Source organism: Phocoena phocoena, chromosome 3 (genome assembly GCF_963924675.1).
Source record: "Phocoena phocoena chromosome 3, mPhoPho1.1, whole genome shotgun sequence".
Taxonomy (NCBI): domain Eukaryota; kingdom Metazoa; phylum Chordata; class Mammalia; order Artiodactyla; family Phocoenidae; genus Phocoena; species Phocoena phocoena.
The window spans coordinates 76,888,444-76,906,612 of record NC_089221.1 but is presented as its reverse complement, the minus strand read 5'-3'; the positions used below and the strand labels follow the sequence as shown (position 1 = coordinate 76,906,612).

The 18,169-nt window shown below is 37.7% G+C and overlaps 1 protein-coding gene across 5 annotated transcripts in view; it reads left to right on the top strand.

The window, feature by feature from the left end:
* MCTP1 (multiple C2 and transmembrane domain containing 1) overlaps positions 1-18,169 on the top strand; it is a 533,762-nt gene that overhangs the window by 331,489 nt on the left and 184,104 nt on the right. For all 5 annotated transcript variants that reach the window (XM_065875060.1, XM_065875059.1, XM_065875058.1 and 2 more), the window contains 2 exons: positions 9,374-9,560; positions 14,362-14,455. In XM_065875060.1, coding sequence (XP_065731132.1) covers positions 9,374-9,560; positions 14,362-14,455 — 281 coding nt within the window. The remainder of the gene's footprint in view (positions 1-9,373; positions 9,561-14,361; positions 14,456-18,169) is intronic.

Here is an 18,169-nt window from a genome sequence, read left to right as displayed (position 1 = left end):
GGATGCTTCCTATTGTACCAATTTTGCCGGTGCAAAAAGTGAGGCAGGTTTAGAGGTATAGCAAAAAAGGAGGTTTAGAGATTGTTCAGCTAGTGTGAATTTGGGGTGATTGATCTGAGACTCAAATCCAGGACTCCTGATTTTAAAGTCCATGCGCCTTTCACCTCGGTCCGGTATTCAGTATGTCCTGAAGCCATTAAGGGCTCGATAAAGTGCCAAGAAGTCAGTAAACCCACTTGGGTGGTGTGCACCGTACTGCAAGTTGGAACAACAAATTTTACCTGTCGCTAAACTACAGATTTCAAGTGAAGGTGAAATAATGTTAATCTGCATGTAATTATTTAACTTTCTGATCACCTGCATTTTGGCAGGCAAGACGGACTGCCACCTTTACGATAATCAGCTAATAAATCCTCATGATTGTTACACTTTTATGCAGAGCAGTAATCTGAACAAATTGTCTGCTGACAGCTGTGGTAAATTGCCAAGAATGAGTGCTGTCAGAGAACAAGTTGTTTTTATGAACGTGCAGAGTAAGTAAATCCCATGTCAAGCAATTTCATTCAGTCAGAGTTATTTGCAATCCAATATAGCAAGATTTATAGCCTTATTTATTAGTGTGCAAAATGCTTTTTTATCTTTAAAGTGGCATTGATTTGGGGCACATATATTTTAGGTTAGTGGATTACTACTAACTTTTATTTGTTGCATTGTGATCAGGGCCGAGGCATTGGTACTGCCCATGACAATAAAGTGCTATAGATGTACACTTCAGTAGAGAGTTCTATTTCAACACAATTTTTATTACTAATATAGAAGAAAAAGTTATCCCAAATGGGCAAGTTCCGGGTGAAGAACAAATGCTTTCAACCATAAAAAAAATCTATGACTCTATATTTAATGCCAAAGGAAAGAGAATGTGGAATGAGTACCTCCTATGTACTATACATAGTACATGTATGTCTGTCCAGGTATAGTGTGGAAAATGAGGAAAACAGCCTTTGACTTTGCATGTTAGCCAAATTAATGTTTTCTTAAAGTTGAAGGTCACTGCGTCTGAGCATTTGACACTCTCTAGATTCTGATTTGCAGTGTTTCTTATTTGTGATATAAAGACTACGATGATTGTTCCATTTCCTATGTAAATAAGTGTAGGAGCAGTCCTGCCTCATTATTAATTTGAAAAAAGCACAAAGATAACTAGTCAGAAAATTCTAAACTGGAGAGAGTGTTTAATGAAATCTTTCTGTTTCACCATTTTTCTTACTAAGGATTGAGTGAAATATTTTATTTGGGAGAGAGACAGTATTTCAGTAAAGAATGTCATTGATCCTTGTCTTGGCTTTTCCTAAACTCAAGCTAAGCCAAATATATTAAGATTTTAATACATTTTCTTTCATGGCTTACTATTTTTTCTGCTAAAGTTTTTCTCAGGCAGTTTATACTCACTGCAGTATTTTGTCTACGATAGGCATTTCCAAAGACAGTTTCCATGCACCATGCAGTTTCCAAAGACAGTGTGTGTATTAAATAGCTTACCTTCGAGGCAACGAATGGGGAAGCTCCCAAGTTTGTAGAAGTATTCTCTGATAAAGCCATCTCCCCAAAGACAGTTGGACAGTGACAACTGCTGACAACAGAAAGGCAGTAACTGCATTAGCAGTTAGTAATGTCAGAGGTGGCGTGTACACCGCATAATCGTGAAACTTGAAAACACATCAGTGGTTACCTATTGAATCCTTTAAAATGCAAAGATTCTAAAGAATTGTGTATCATATTGATTTATAATATGAGATCTTATACTATGTTTTTGTTTTACTAACGTAAAGTAGCTCTCATGCAGTAAATCTCAAAAAGCTTCCTAATTTTATCGTTAAATTTGGTCCAGATTAGTAAAATGTGTTTTTAGAAATGACCCCTCCACCAAAGAAATTCTATAGAGGCTTGTCTTCCTGTCCTGAAGGCTTCATTTTTAAATGTCCTCTTATCATGATGGCTTCATAATATCATGAGCTAGTACTTCAGGGCACAAAACACACTTGTTAGAGTTCCTTGTTAGAGGAGATGTAAATTTTTGTTGCAGATATTCTTCCTGATAATTTTAAGTTGAATTTTGTTTGAATTCTTGCTATATCTGATTATGCCACATTATTGGTTTGTAAATCAGAATCAGAGTGTAGCTGACAGACAGATGGGCTAGGAGTAAACGTGTCAACTCTGTGTGTTCTTGTTTATCATTCTGTTCACTTATGCTTGTTCAATTAGTATTATACTCAATCCACAGTTTCTTTACTGGGATCTTTTATTTTTTAATTTTTATTTTACATTGGAGTATAGTTGATTTACAATGTTGTGTTAGTTTCAGGCGTACAGCAAAATGATTTAGTTATACATATACATATATCTATTCTTTTTCAGATTCTTTTCCCATATAGGTTGTTACAGAGTACTGAGTAGTGGTCCCTGTGCTATACAGTAGGTCCTTGTTGATTACCTATTTTATACATAGTAGTGTGTGTATGTTAATCCCAACCTCCTAACTTCCTGGGATTTTTTAAAGCCACTGTCCATTTTGTGAGGATTAGTTCAGTTAAAACTAGATGATATAATCCGTAAGTCCACCTAACCGAGCATATGTGGACTGCAGTTCACTGAAAGCCAGTCAGCAAGTTTGGGGGCCACTGTCAACCCCTCCATGTCATGCAGCTTCTGCTCATCCCTCAAAATACTTGCAGGTCACATGTGACATATCTGATGTATGGGCTACCAGTGTTAATGCATATATAAAATATTTATGAAGTTTGAATCCTGTCCTATTTTAAATTAAAAAATACATCCAAATAGGCCTAACATTTACTTCCTGTACCCCGTGTGTACATCAACGGTGCTAATCACAAAACTGTTTCATCTGGGTAAAACTATCATTGGTTACTGGTTTAGGCATGGCAGAAGGAAAGATGGGGAGAAAAAAGGTGACAAGAATACTGAAATTTTTCTCCTTGAACTTAGGGGAAAACGTCACCAAATAAATGTGATATATTCCTTTCATGTGACTAAGTAATGCATATAGTTTTTAAAAGGTGCAAAGAATTTCAAGCTTTGCTATGGAAGTCAGTAAATGTGAAGTCTTGCCATCACTTAATTCCTCTGAGCCTCAGTTTCCCCATTTGTGGAATGTAAGAAAATAGCTCTCCAATCTCAGTTTTTGAGTCTCTTTTGATTCTTCTATTGATGATTGATTGACTGATGAGTTCGGAACAGACAGTACATTTTAAAATTGTACAATATCAAACTAAGGCATATGAGATAATAAAACTACATATTATAGTTACATAGTACTTTCATCTTTTGAAAGTAGTTTTTCATCTGTTATTCCTGTGTTTTTACAATTCTATGCAAAGAGAAGGCATAAACGAGGAAAGCTGATGCACAAAAAGTTTGTAACTTGCTTGATATCACAATACTAATGAATAATTCAGCTTTGTTAAAACTTGGGTGTTCTGAACCCCTGACGCGAACTCTGAAGCCAAATGACTTCGCTAAAAGCAACACACTAGGTCTGCGGTAGTTCCGGAAATAAGGATGTGAGAAACCAGAAGGCTTAGAAAGGGCTGAATCCCCCAAATTTAACAGAGGCCTGACACACAGTGCACTTAATAAATAGTTAATGAATGAGTGAATGAGTGAGTGTTGGAAAGAAATCAACCCACTCTCTGGGAAGGCAATATAGAAATGGTAGCATGAGCCCATTACATGCTAATCCTGGCTCTGCCACTGTCGCCTTTCAGAACCTCTGTCTCCTCATCCATAAGTACTTTAATACTTACAGAGCACCAACTATATTCCAGCTCTGTGCTAGGTGCCTGCCCTTGAGGTGTATCAGGAGATTGACAGGAAAAGACATTTCAGTGAGAATTAGTTAAAAATTAGCCAAGCAAACATAGGTAGATACATCATCTCGGGCAGAGGGGTTGCTTCATGCAAACACAAAGAAACAGGTGAGCCCTAGCATGGATGATGGGAGAATTAGCTGTCAGGAATTACTTAAGTAGTAAGTGTAAGTCAACAAATGACACCCAAGCTGATGGTAGGTTGTGGAGTGCCCCATTGCCTTACTAAGGATATTTTATAGGTGGTGGGGAGCCAGGAGTGGGACATGGTCAGGTTTGGGTTTTGGACATCTGTAACTGTGGGGATTAAATGGTACCAATAATTTTTGCCTTCGACCAGGTTCCCTAGGAAACAGAGTTTGAGGCAGGGATTAGGTGCTGATACTTAATTGGGAGGTACAATCCCAGGTCCTGAGAGTGAGAGAGAAAGAACATGAGGCAGGGAAGACTAGGAAGTAATGCACGGTGATAAGTTACTGGGCTGGCCATGTTCCCTGTGTTTCAGAGACACAGTGGTTGCCCAGCAGGTGTGCCCACTTGGCCACATGTGGATAGGCAATATGGAGAATCCTGCTTTGGAATGGTTTGTGAGAGGGTGGAAGGCATGGGGAGTTATCTTCCCATCACCTATGCCATTGATCTAAGTTCACCCCATAAGGAGAAAACTTCTGCATTGTTTCATCTGGTTTCTTTGGCAGTTGATCAGGAAGCCAGATCCCATACTCCACGGTGTGGCTTTATATCCAAGTGCAGAAGTGGCCTTAGAAGCCAGAAATTTGGGGCATGTGGCAGTTAGGCCTAGATGCACAGTGGCAGCCAAGCAGAGTGCTCAGCCCATTTGGGCAAGTGAAAGTTAGGACAGTCCTAGGCCAGCCCCAGGTGGAAGACCTATGAGGACTCAAGCCCAGCTGTTTGGTCACAGTGGTGGGATGAAGACCAGCCCCTTGGAAAGACCCAGCCAAAGTCGAGGCTGAGGCAAAGCAGGCAGCTGAGGACCCAGGAGTTCCTTGTGGAACCCAGATATAAAACAGATGTAAGGGGAGCTATTCTTTGAACAAAAGAGGAGAATCCACACTCCCTTTTTCACTCCATGCATGGTGACCTGGATGCACCCCCTCCCAGTGCTCCTTAGAAGACAATTTGATATTAGGTTAGATTGTCTGCCTTCTGGCACCAGCATTCAGACTTTTTTCAGCAGGGTAGAGGCGTAATACATCTGAGGAATAATATTTCATTGCCTGTAAGATGAATTTGTTCTCTTACCATTTTATTGGTCTGTGGAATTGCAAAGAAAGGAAGATGTAAATAAGGGTAAACATGGATAGAGTTATAATAACTTGTGGAATTTGAGGTTTTTGAGAATTTGAAGTTCATCTAGTTCAATTCCCTCATATCACAGATGAGAAACCTGGAATTCCAGGGGCTAAGTTGTCTTGGAAAAGGTCATCCAACTAATTAGTGACGGATGGAAGGCTAGAACCAAGGGAATCTGATGCCCAGTCTCGGGCTCTTTCCCCTGTGAATGTGTCTGTATATATATTTTTGGAGTTCATGAACTTGCTTCAATACTTTTAAAAATTTGCCTTTTCATTTTCATAACAATAAAACCCATCAATTTTTGCTTATTCTGAACCATCTGAATGATCACCTAGTATTTCTGTAACCAAACTATAGTGAATCCTTCCTTTGTTGAGAACATAATAGTACAGGTAAGCCAGGTACGGGTGAATCTGCCTGTTGGACTGCTATAACCGAACACCATAGACTGGGTGGATGGAATTCAACAGAAATTTATTTTTCACAGTTCTGGGGGTTGAGAAGTCCAAGATCAAGACAAAAGCAGATTTGGTGTCTGGTTTCATGATTCATAAACTGCTGTTTTCTTCTGTGTCCTCACATGACAGAAGGGGTGAGGGATCTCTCTTGTGCCTTTTTTTATAAGGGCACTAATCCCATTCATGAGGGCTCCACTCTCATGACCTAATCACTTCCCAACCACCCCACTTCTTAATATCATCACATTGGGCACTAGGTTTCAACATATGAATTTTGGAGAGCACACAAACATTCAAACCATAGCACTGGCCCCTAGTAATTAGTCCTGAATTCACTTTGCAATACAGTATGTTGCAGGAGTTCCATCTTTGTTCATATATATTCAATAACAACAAAGGAATAGCAAAAGCTTTTTCTCCACCAAATTCCAGCAATAATCTGATTCGATACCCATTTAATGCAGATATCAGCGATGCTGTAATGCTGACTTTATCCTGAAGTTAATAGGACAATTTTGCTTGGTTATCAGGTGACATTTTGCTTTAAATGGCATCTGAGGATTACTCCTCAGCAGAGTTTTTTAGATGAATAGGAGATCTGAGTAACCTCAACTAGCAAAAAGCATCTTGAATTCATTAATGCTCTCTTTTCAAAATATTTGTATACATAGGCATTTTCTATATTAGAATGATTATAGTCAAAATTCTGAACCATTAAATATAGGACAGAACCTGCGACTGTTTCTACGAGTGTACCCAATATTGAAAATTTAGTTGCAGCAGAAAGGTATAATCCTTCCTATAGATGTACAATAGTAATTTAAATTTTATTAGTTCCATAGCTTTTAAAATTCAATTTGTAATTTTTTCTTAGTTTATCGTCTTCTAAGAGCAATTACTTACAGTATTCTTCCTAGTTCATACATATTTTTAAAGCATAAAAATAACACGCTTCTGTACTTGAAACCGGAGTTAATGTGTCCTGTTCAAAACAAGTCTGGAGGGGCTTCCCAGGTGGCGCAGTGGTTGGGAGTCCACCTGTTGATACAGGGGACGCGGGTTCGTGCCCCAGTCCGGGAGGATCCCACGTGCCGCGGAGCAGCTGGGCCCGTGAGCTGTGGCCGCTGAGCCTGGGCGTCCGGAGCCTGTGCTCTACAGCAGGAGAGGCCACAGCAGTGAGAGGCCCGCGTACCGCAAAAACAAAACAAACAAACAAACAAAAAAACAAGTCTGGATATCACCCCGTTTTAAGAGCTGCCTCACATAGCACATTCCTCCAGGATGCACAATTACAGCAATGACAGACTGGTTAAGGAAAAAGCCTAGATCTTAGATTCCAGAGTGCTAGGTTCAGGTCTGGCTCTGCTAATAACTAACTGTGTTATCTCCATTGATTCATGTGACTTCTCTGGCCCTCAGTTTCCTCATTGGTAAATTAAGGAGACTTTGAGGATCACAAATCCTTATGCCTATTGGCACTGGGTACAGAATTAAGTGAAATAGTCCAGCTGTAAGTTAGACAGTATTGGGGACAATAACTCAGAGGACATTTGCTCTCTCTTTAAAGTTATTTAAATTCAAAACGTTTTTAGCACAATAAAAACAACAAATCTATGGACCAGCTTTGATCTGAGAGTGGCCAGTTTGCAGTTCCTGGACTGCATCTTTAGAACACCTTCCCCAACTCTAAAGAATTAAGTGCAATGACTCTAATATATATAAAAGAGGAGGAAGGCCAACACCTAAATGACCAGCACTTAATGGTAATAGGCATAAAAGGAAATCCTCCTGAAGGTTTCAATGTGTTTTAAGAGTGATGCAGTATCATACATAGGAATAGGGCATGAGCAGAACTGGAAATGCATGATGAGAGCTAGTGAAATACCTTTCTTGGTCCCAAGTTAACTAACCAAAAGTACTATCTGAACTGTCATCCCTGTTCAATTCTCCAGTGTTATACTCTCAATCTAGTCCAAAGATTCATTCACATTCAACAAATTATAGGTTAGGCACTGTGCCAGATGCTGGAAAGATCTGTAGAAAATCATAGTCATGTTTCTCCTTTTTATTAGAGAATGCATTTGATTAGCTGTTCTTCACCATTGCATTTTTTTTTTTTTTTTTTTTTTTGCGATACGCGGGCCTCTCACTGTTGTGGCCCCTCCCGTTGTGGAGCACAGGCTCCGGACGTGCAGGCTCAGCGGCCATGGCTCACGGGCCCAGCCGCTCTGCGGCATGTGGGATCTTCCCAGACCGGGACACAAACCCGCGTCCCCTGCATCGGCAGGCAGACTCTCAACCACTGCGCCATCAGGGAAGCCCACCATTGCATTTTTTAACCCTAAATTTGTTCCAGGTATTATTAAGAACTAATTCCAATTAAAATTTGAATATTAAATAAGGCATTTGATATGTTTTTTCATCATTTAGAATCTAAGGGGACAGCATGAGAGTATTTTGAAATGGATATTGTGTTTGCAGAAACAGTGAGGTTACTTGATATACATCCTAACTTTAGGAAGATGTTTTCCTGACTCGGTACAGACCCTAATTTCCTGCTGTCTCGATGGTTAGCATTTAGTGCATGCAGATTTTCTATCACTGACCAGGACGTTTCTATTCTTCTTCATTTCTTGCATCTATATTCCTCTTTCTCCCAATCGTTCCTAGTCTGGCTATCTTTCATGTCATTTTTGATAGGCAAAAATAAAACATAACTGTCAAACTTTGATTCAGTTTCTAAAATCACTCTCACTAAAGATGTTTGAACTCAACCATAAGCTTTGAGGCCCTATTCACAGATGTTTAACTTAAAAGAAAAATAATAAACAATAAATAGAGTGAAGAATAAGAAGGGGCAAAAATTTAATCTGTCCCTAATATCTGACCACCCCTTGTTTATGACGATACCACATCTACTCTTATAATTGGCTATTTCCTGTTTCAAATGTCTTTTATTCATGCCTGCCCCCTTTCTCTCTGTTTATTGCCCTTGTGGTTTTGGTCACCACAGTATCTTTCTCTTCCAAATCAATTGACATTTTTATGAAAAGAGTCTGCAAAGTGTTCAGCTCTGAGGAGGTGATATATCGAGCATGGGTTGCCATACTATTACAAAGTCTCTCTTCAGGCAACTCTCCTACGTAACACTTCAGCTATAATGTTTTCAGAGGATTTGTTTGTTTGTTAACTTAGATGTATGCAGTGTTCTGTGAATAAATTGGCATGGTTTTAAAAATGTAAAACATATGACATCATCATAGTAAATGGTCTATTCCCTGCTTAATAACATTTCAGAACGAGGGCAAAACACCTATTGTTTTAGAGTGACATAAAAATTCACTCTTGGTAGTTTGCCTCTTTAGACAGCTCATGTTAGTCTCTCTGTAAGCAAAGCCCCACTGATCTGGGCCATCTAGGGACTGAAAGCCCCTACTGATTTATAAATATGGTGATAGTGGGTAATAATCAAATCAGAAAAGCACATTTTTTGCATCTTACAAGAAATAAGCAATTAGATACTGAAATAATCAGAGTCTGAATTTTGTGAAGTCAGCTGACATGAAATACATATGCTTCCAGTGGTCCAAATGGTATTTCCATTGATTTATTTTTCACATAGCTCTGAGCAGCCTGCACCTCCACTATTTGATGTGGCAAAAAAAAAAAAAAAAAAGCCTTTTGCTAATTCAAAACATTTCTTTTTAGGTGCCAGATCGACCTGTCGGCTCTCAGTAGGGAACAGACACACAAGCTAGAGTTGCAGCTGGAGGAAGGGGAGGGGCACCTGGTGTTGCTGGTCACCCTGACAGCTTCGGCCACAGTCAGCATCTCTGACCTCTCCATCAACTCCCTGGAGGACCCGAAAGAACGCGAGGAAATATTAAAGAGATATGTACGTATGTAAGCCTCCTCCTTCAGGGTCATGGGTGACTAGAAGAGGTTGTAAATAGTTTACGTGGAGTGATAGAAGTACATCTGCAAAGCTGTCTGACAGATGAATCAGCAGAAGCAGAAGGCTAGGCAGATGCAAATACCGTGCATATCTTTGCAGAAGCACTTGGGGTACCCATGGATATCTAGACACCTGGTCTTCTCTCGACTCTCTTCCAGAGCAAGTTCTAGATTCTGAGATTCTCCTCAGTAATTTTATCACACCACAAAATTATCATGCAGGGAAACTTCCTGTAATGGAAAGTTGAGTTTATATAATACTTTAAAATGAGTTCATTGATTATTTGTCGTTGGAATTAAGATTTCCTTGTCTTTACAAATTTGAAATGGAGTTAACTGCACCTACTTTTTAATTAGTAGGTTGGTTACTGGAGGATATTCACAGAAATAATTTTTCCTTTCAACTGCTTAGAAAAGCCTCACTTCATTCCTTTAATTTTTAAAAATCGAATATGAAATATAATGAAAAGGAAGCTTTCTTACCTTTCGATCAGATGTAGAGTGATAGGGTGGCATACTGAGTCACTAAAATAAGTACCCTTCTCAAATTTTATCAAACCCAAACATTCACAACCAAATCTACCTATTTCCCAGCATCCTCACGGTCTGCATTTCTCACCATGTAGTTTTCTTGAATCAACAGAGAGGGGAGCTCTTACTCCGTTGTTCTCTCTTAGTGAAGCCTGGAGAAAGTGAATGTCTCGGTACCCGTGAAGCTGGAAGAAAAAAGAAAAGCTTTTGCACTTAAAATTACAAAGCTTGTATTGTACAATGCTGCCAGGTGTTTAGAAGGCTCCTCTAGACACTCAGTCATGAAACCAAGCTCTGACTAACAAAGAACCGCTTAATTTTCTTTTTTTTTTTTTTAGATTTTAAAATATTCCTATTTGCTGACTGACATCCTTCCAATAACTGAATTTAATAAAGATGTACCTTATCAGGCTGTGCAGATAACATGAAGTGCTGGTACTAATGCTCTACAATATTCTTCAAACAGATTAGCAGGCTGTATGCTTCAGCAAATTTATTCTGGCTATCTCCACTGAATCAGCTGTCTGCTAATGCTTGTACAACTCATCCACCAATGGTGTTATCATAAACAGTTTAATAGAGGTGACTTAGCAAGGCTAAATAGTATATATTTTTAAACCACCTAAGAGCCAAAGGTATTGTGTGGCCTCTTCTAATATATAATTGCAGTTGTGAAAATTATTTCACATTTTGGTACCCACCAAGACATATTCTCCTGTTCACAGAAGTGAGACTCATGAATTAAAACAATTTTAAAGCAATTAATTCATATATTAATATAAAAATGATTCTAGGTATTATAATATTGTATTTGATGGATTAATATTTGATACTATCCCATATATTAGAATGATACTACGGGCTAGGTAATTAGACATGATCCAATTACTATTATTTTTTTTTCTTTTTGCTGTAAGGGATTCCTTAAATCAGCCATTTCCATTTAGAATTTGAGTATTTGTTTCTATACCTACTTTCAAATATTAGTTATTATTTCAGTAAAATGTAAAATATTATGTGGATGTCCCGGCTAATTCTCAGATTATATTCTGCTCAATATACTAAAAAGTGAACCAAGTTTAAATATACTTTTTTTTAAGCCCTGAATTTCAAGCATAGGCCTGTATCTCCCTTTAGAATCATATTTGCTAAGAAGCTAGCGTATGCAGTATAGCACGTTTGATGATTACTTGTAGCAGCGCAAGGACAAAGATCTATGATTTAGGGTTTCAGTGTCTCCTTTTTATTCTATAGATTATAAAATGAATGAATACTGTACGATGTTTGAAACATCACTTGTTTTGGAGAAACATACAATATAAAAGAATTTATTTGGAGACTTATACATATGTTTTCCTGGGAGAACTTGTGTATTTATTTTTGTTAAGTTTAGGTTCAACCTAAGAATTTGATTTCACTCTGGCTCTGGTGAGGAGAGTAAGTGGATTGCCCCACTCTCATAAGAAACAGCCCTGAAAATGTTCTCCGTTGCTGTCATTCAGCTGTTCATGGCAAAGCATTGAAGCCCCACAAATTAAACAGACGTTACTGTGTGTGCCATTATTTGATCACCCCATTCTGAAAAGATGGCTAATGCCATTTTTCTTTTTTTTTTCTTCTTTTTGCGGGGCGGGTGGTGGGGAAGCAGGGAAGGTCAACAGGGGGCAGGTAGTAATGGGTAGTAGACCAAGAGCGATTGTATGACCTTTTCAGAATGGGGATGCTGAACCCTTGCTCCCCCTTGTCACAGTTTAAAAACCAGAGGAGCTAGTTTAGAGAAGAAGTTGTTAGCATTCCATTTTTATTATGACATTTCACAGTCATCTGATTTAATGTCCCTTGACCGGATTGTCCACCGTGAGACGATAGGCTTGAAATGTTATTTAGAGCATTGATAAAAGGTGAGCGGTTCTAAGATGACAGCGAGTCATAAGGCTGGTGGTGTGACATTAATTTTCTCCATAACAGAGATGGAATAAGACGTCACGGTGACAAGCTGTCAATCAGCTCTGGTCCCTCAGAGCATCTCGATGCCATAGGACGGGGTATTGCCTCTCCCGTAATAGAGCTGAACTGAGATGCTCTCCCTGACAGCTGCTGCAGCCATAGAGAAAATATATTATACAGCCTTTCATTAAAAAAATAAAGAGGACTCCTCTCCAGAGCCTTTCAATCTTTTCCCATCTATTGAGGGCTGAAAGGATGCACAGCAAATCATAGATTCCTCTGCTATGGAAATTTCTGGCTTCAGAAGCCATCCAGGTTTTGAGGCCTTCTAAAATAACCATAAATAACAAGGCAGGAATACCTCTTGATGAAGCATTCCTTAAAGTTATATTTTTAAACTGATATATTTACATGTTTTGCTTTTTTGTTTTTTGATGTTCTTATTATAATCCATGTGTTACTGGCCTGAGCAGTTGAAGTTTGCAATAAATTACTGAGCGTCAGCTGACTCGAGGAAATGAAACCTTCAAATAATAATTACCCCTCCACATGGAAAGCAGAACTTCGGAGCTGAAGCACCAGAAGCAGTGTGACTCTGCAATGAGGTTACCAGTATGAAAACGATTCTCTGACTGAAGATATTTGTTTTAGTCACAGTGAAACTTAGTTTAAATTGCTCCTAAAAATTAAAGGACAGGAACCTTTTGCTAAAACTCTTCTCCATCGTTAGATTAGGAGACTTACCTGGTCTGTAACACTCAGTCAGCTCTGAGATAAGAAGCAGCTTCCCACACCTGATCATTACGACCTTAGGAAGACAACATGCTTACAAATCTCTGAATTATAATACTGCAGTCTAAAGTTTCCACTTCTAAACCCTTAATTTACAGGAATGTAAATGGAGAGAGAAGTGCATTTTTATTGAACCCTGTCGGCGTAGTTTCAACACAGTTTGGGTGATAAACAACTGTTTAAAAACAATAAAAGATTAAGAGCTAATCCTTGTGCTAAACACTCCTTTTTAGAAGTTAGGCTCTGAGATTACACGTCTATCTGCGTTTCCTCCTCTCAGTGTGCCAAGGTCAGAGCATCAGTGTAAACAATGACTAGTCACATGGGGTTGATAAAGTTAATATCGCGGTAAGCTTGTGCTTGTCAGTCTTCTCACATTCTCAATGCAAAGATGGGAATGTTCCGTAGTAACATTTTAATAGATAACGTTATTAGGTAAAACTATGTTATGCTCCCGGTTTTAACGATTATGATAAAGAAGCATCTTTGATTTACTGAATAAAAGTGCTGATCTTGTCACGAGAAAGATGCAATGAAGCATAAATAAACAAACGCATATCATGTTCTATAGGTTGATTTTACTCTCTATTTGTGTCTGTTAATTAGAGTTCTGAATTATTGCTATCCCTCTTTTAATTCCTTCTGGTATACGCTTATTCAAATGCTACCATTATTAATTTATGAAATTAAATAGGTTTCAGCATTTGGATCTGATTCTTCTATCAAAATTTGTATACTTCTATACCTACTACAATGAGAAACAAAATTACAGATTTAAGAAAAATTACTCATCCCTTTTGAATTTATTTTTTAATCAACTTGATTTATTTTCGAAGGCAAAAATAAAACAAATAAATTTTAAAAACACCTAAAAGGTGTGTGGTAGAAATACGTCTTTTGAATCAAATATTAGAAAATAGTCTTAAATAATTTAACCCTTATCTAGCACCTACCATTTGCAAAGCTGCCCAAGAAGAAAAGAGTAGAAAAATAATTAATTTAATGTCGTCTTTCTTATTCCCAAAGTCTGAAGTGTGTTACTTAACCAACAACTTAAGATTCAGTATTAAGAATCAATAGTCTACAAATGATCATGCCTACAGATAAAAGATTTCTTGGAGCGCTTTGGTAAAGGAGACTGATGGAAGAATGCAGACATGTCGTATTTTATAATTTATTGTTCATCATCCACTGCTAATTACTTACGGGGGAGAAATGTTGTGGTATTTTTACTCTTTCAAAAAATCTACTTATATAGCAACAATTATCTACATAAATGTGTGTGTGCGTGTGTGTGTGTGTGTGTGTGTATGCATTCTTGATAGTGGAAAGGTCATCTGTACTGAAGAAACACAAATATCCCTTTGATAACTTAAGCAGCATCCTGAGATCAACTGTAACGATGTTTCCTCAGCGCACTCTGAGACCCTTTATGACCTTTCTTTTCTAATACTGATGTTGGGTTCTTTCAGAGCCCATTGCGGATATTTCACAACCTGAAAGATGTGGGATTCCTCCAGGTGAAAGTGATCAGAGCAGAAGGGTTAATGGCCGCTGATGTCACAGGTAAGAGCCGATGCAGTTTTCCCTTTGTAAGAGCCTATATAAAGCAGCATGCAAGGTGTACACCATTTGATGACTGAACTTTTCATTTCACCTGACTCCATCATCAGAGTAAATAATACAAAGTTTGTTGATCTTACAAAGATTTGCTATCCACCTGATTTTTATACTGTCTCTGCTTTTTAAAAGAAGGGTAACATGTTAACAAGTAAACAATAAAAAGGGAAACAACTTTTGAATTGTTGCCTTCTCCAACGTTTAGTCAGCGTAGTGGTTACATTTCTTCCAGGTTTCATCATTTTGGCATTTTGGGGTAGTAATGCTGTATCTTTTTCTCTTAGACAGTATCGGCTTCCCTCAGATGATATTGTAGCATCAACACTAATAATTCAAAGGTGCATGAAATCTGTTGCATAGTTCACTGAAAAGTTTAGATACATAATACTCAATTCCTTGGTATGAACTGTTGGTATTTGGGTTGCTGATACAATTCCTTAGCTGTCCAAATTCCCTAGCACATCCCAGAGATCATTCTGGATCTAAACTCAGCATCTACATTGTTCTAAATTTTTTTTTAACCAAGAAGCAGGCCTGTAAAAGTGCCAAACTCAGTATGATGTCTTAAAGCTTCCCGATTTGGATATTGCTCTTTCTGTGACATGTTGATTAATTGATTATTTCATCAATTACCAGCATTAAATTATTGTTTGGAATTTGCAACTATGTGAGCATTCACTTATTCTTTAATTTCATAGGCTTCGGGGGGTATTTATACAATTCCTTAAATTGTCCATCTCAAGGTGGATAATAAATAGGACTGATTTGACCAATTTTGTGCAGATTTCCCTGCCCCTGAAAGAAAGTATCCACTTATTATTTGTGGAAATATGCTTACCACTGTGAATGGCCAGCAAGTTGACCCTTAAAGGGTAGCTAACTTATTTGAAGGGGAGAAATGTATTTTTCCTGCCATATAAGGGCTTGCAAACCCATTACATGATCACTGCTGCCCTTAATTCATGGAACAGAATCAAAACCTAATTAATAGATCACATGCCTTAAAACTAAAATAGCAGATGTCTGTTCAAAAATGGCAATATTTAAAATTTTTTAATGTTTGCATAGTATTGAGTGACTATTTACTGTATGATAAAAGTAAAAATGTTGAGAGTTTACAGTTTCTTTAAAGAGGATTTTATCAACTCATTTGTAACCAAGAAGATAATAACAACTGTCAGATATTTCAAAATAGGCATACCTGAAAATAGTGGGAGAGAGGATCGTTTGTAATCTTTTTGCAAATATACTGACTTGGCTCCTTGTACTAAACAATTAGTGAATGCTAAGTTTATTCACTTTGTATTTTATTTCTGGTGTGGTTAAAATCAAATTAATCTGGACGCAATTATTTCTAAATTATTATGCTGCTTTCATTATTAGAACCAACAGTCAACAGTGAATGGTTGACTAACTGCTTTTTTGTTGTTGTTCACTTTGGACATTAACTTAAAGACCAGAACAGGAACTCAGGGCTGCTTTTACACTACAGAGGTTCTGACCAGCCTTTGATTCCCAGCAGCAGGTAGATTCAGGAATTCATGGCCAAGATGTTCACCATCATGGGAAATATCTTCACTTTTCTTCAGGATTTTCTGCGGGGTAGGGGAGCACCCAGTGTTGGGCTAAAAACATCTGAAGATAGGGAGAAAATCCTAAAATAAAAAGTATCTCAGAGGGCACCTAACACCTAAGTGTTCAGAACTATCACTGGGTATTTATAGTGGGCACAATAATTTCTTATAGAAAAATTCAAGTCCCCTTTACTTCAGAAGTTTATATACTTGCCCATTAACACAAGTTAAATGCAATTATATGTGTGTCTGTCTTGGAGAGAAGCTGTCATTGCTTTTGAAACTTCATGAATATGCAAACTACATTAAGCCAGTTGGCTTATATGCCACTAAGCAAGTTAAAGTACATGTTCTCTTGAAGCTGGAAAAAATATATTTCTTTTGTAATGGTTCTAGGTAAATTAATGTGACTAAGAATCGCCTTTTCCCTAGGGATTCAGTGAGACATAATTTTGATCTGATAAAATGAACTTTAATTTGGGGAATACTAAATAACAGATTCTCTTTTTCCTTCTAGTTTTAGGGACATAATGATTCCTCATTCCTCACTGACCTTATAATCTAATGTGCTCTGAATTGAATAAGAGAGATGTTAAACTATTCAGGGGCAAGAGGATAATTCGGTCTTTGACCTTGCTCACTCTTGGACCTTTTGTGGTCTTTATGACATTTGTGATGGTGGCAGAAACCGAGGACCATGTTTTTAAGACAGAAATGTCTGAATAGTCTACCAAGTTTTTTAAAAAGTCTTTACTTCTGAAAAGGATAAATATTTATATGTATACTGATCCTTCCTGGTCTTTATCATGAAATTTGGGTATCATGAAATTTGAGCTTGTCACAAATAAGCTATTTGCATACTTTATCTCCTACTTGCTCAAAGAAGAACTTTAAAAATATGTTTTATATCTCAGTGGATAATCATAGTCAGGCTCTATAAGATATTCAGCAACAATTTGAGGGAAGGGAGTAGAGTCAATGGTGCGTCTTCAGATGCTCAAATAGGCATCCATTTAGGATTGTTGTGGATGGAGAGGGGATATTTTAAATCACTGATAGCAAAGAATATTTTTTGACCTGATATAAATGAGGCTATAGCTATAAGATACCTAGTAGGTTTCTGAACACTTTCCCAGACAAGTCCAACAACACAAACTCATATTTGCCCAACTTTACCCCATATTTAAAATATTTTTAATGATTAAAACATAAAGTTAAACTTCCATAGTTTAAGCAAAAAATTTTAAGTAACAATATTCTATCATTTAGCATGAGCACAAGAAAAAAGAGATTCTATAATCTTTTAAGTAGCCATCAATCTTACTGCAGTTACAAAGAGTTTTTTCCTTTCAAAATGTAAAATTTTTCTTTTGTTACAACACATTCATTGAGAAACATTGTGATACTGTATTAACTCTGTGTGAATAAAGAGCAATTGGGACTCTCTTTGAATGAGTGAGTATAAAGCACAAATTACTTTTTAATGAAACCCTCAATTCTTTCCCTTTCCACAAAAAGCCTATAGCCTTGTTCAGCTGAAGTCTACTACAGTAGGTCACTTCAGTTAAGCCCCTAATAAACTGTTGATAGTCGAGGGTAGTTTTTTCTTCCATCTCAATAGCCCAGTGTTGGACAGTGCACTTCAAATCATTAAGGTTAATACAGATTTTAAAAAGAGATTAACTCTGGTGGTTAAGGCCTCAATTTACAACTCCCACACATACACATGCATTGAGCGAGGCACAAGAGTGGATTGAAATTTCAGTCAAATTGTGGGCAGCCTTTCACAGCCTGAGAAAGTGGCACTCCGGTTTTCAAAGTTGGTCAGCTAAATTCTTCGTGAGGGAAAAAGTTTGATTAACTGAAAAATACTGCACGGTACAACTTACTTACCTTTCACGTAACCAGTGAAAAGGTTAATGTCTCTCTGGATCATCAAAGCAAAACCTGCAGGTCGTCTGGCCCTGTGTTCACTGGGGGGAAGATTCTACCACTAAATCAAGTGCTCCCTGAAACTGGACAGATTGTGAGGAGAGAGAGACCAATGGTGGACTTTTTTTTTTTTTTTTTTTTTTGGTGGTGGTGG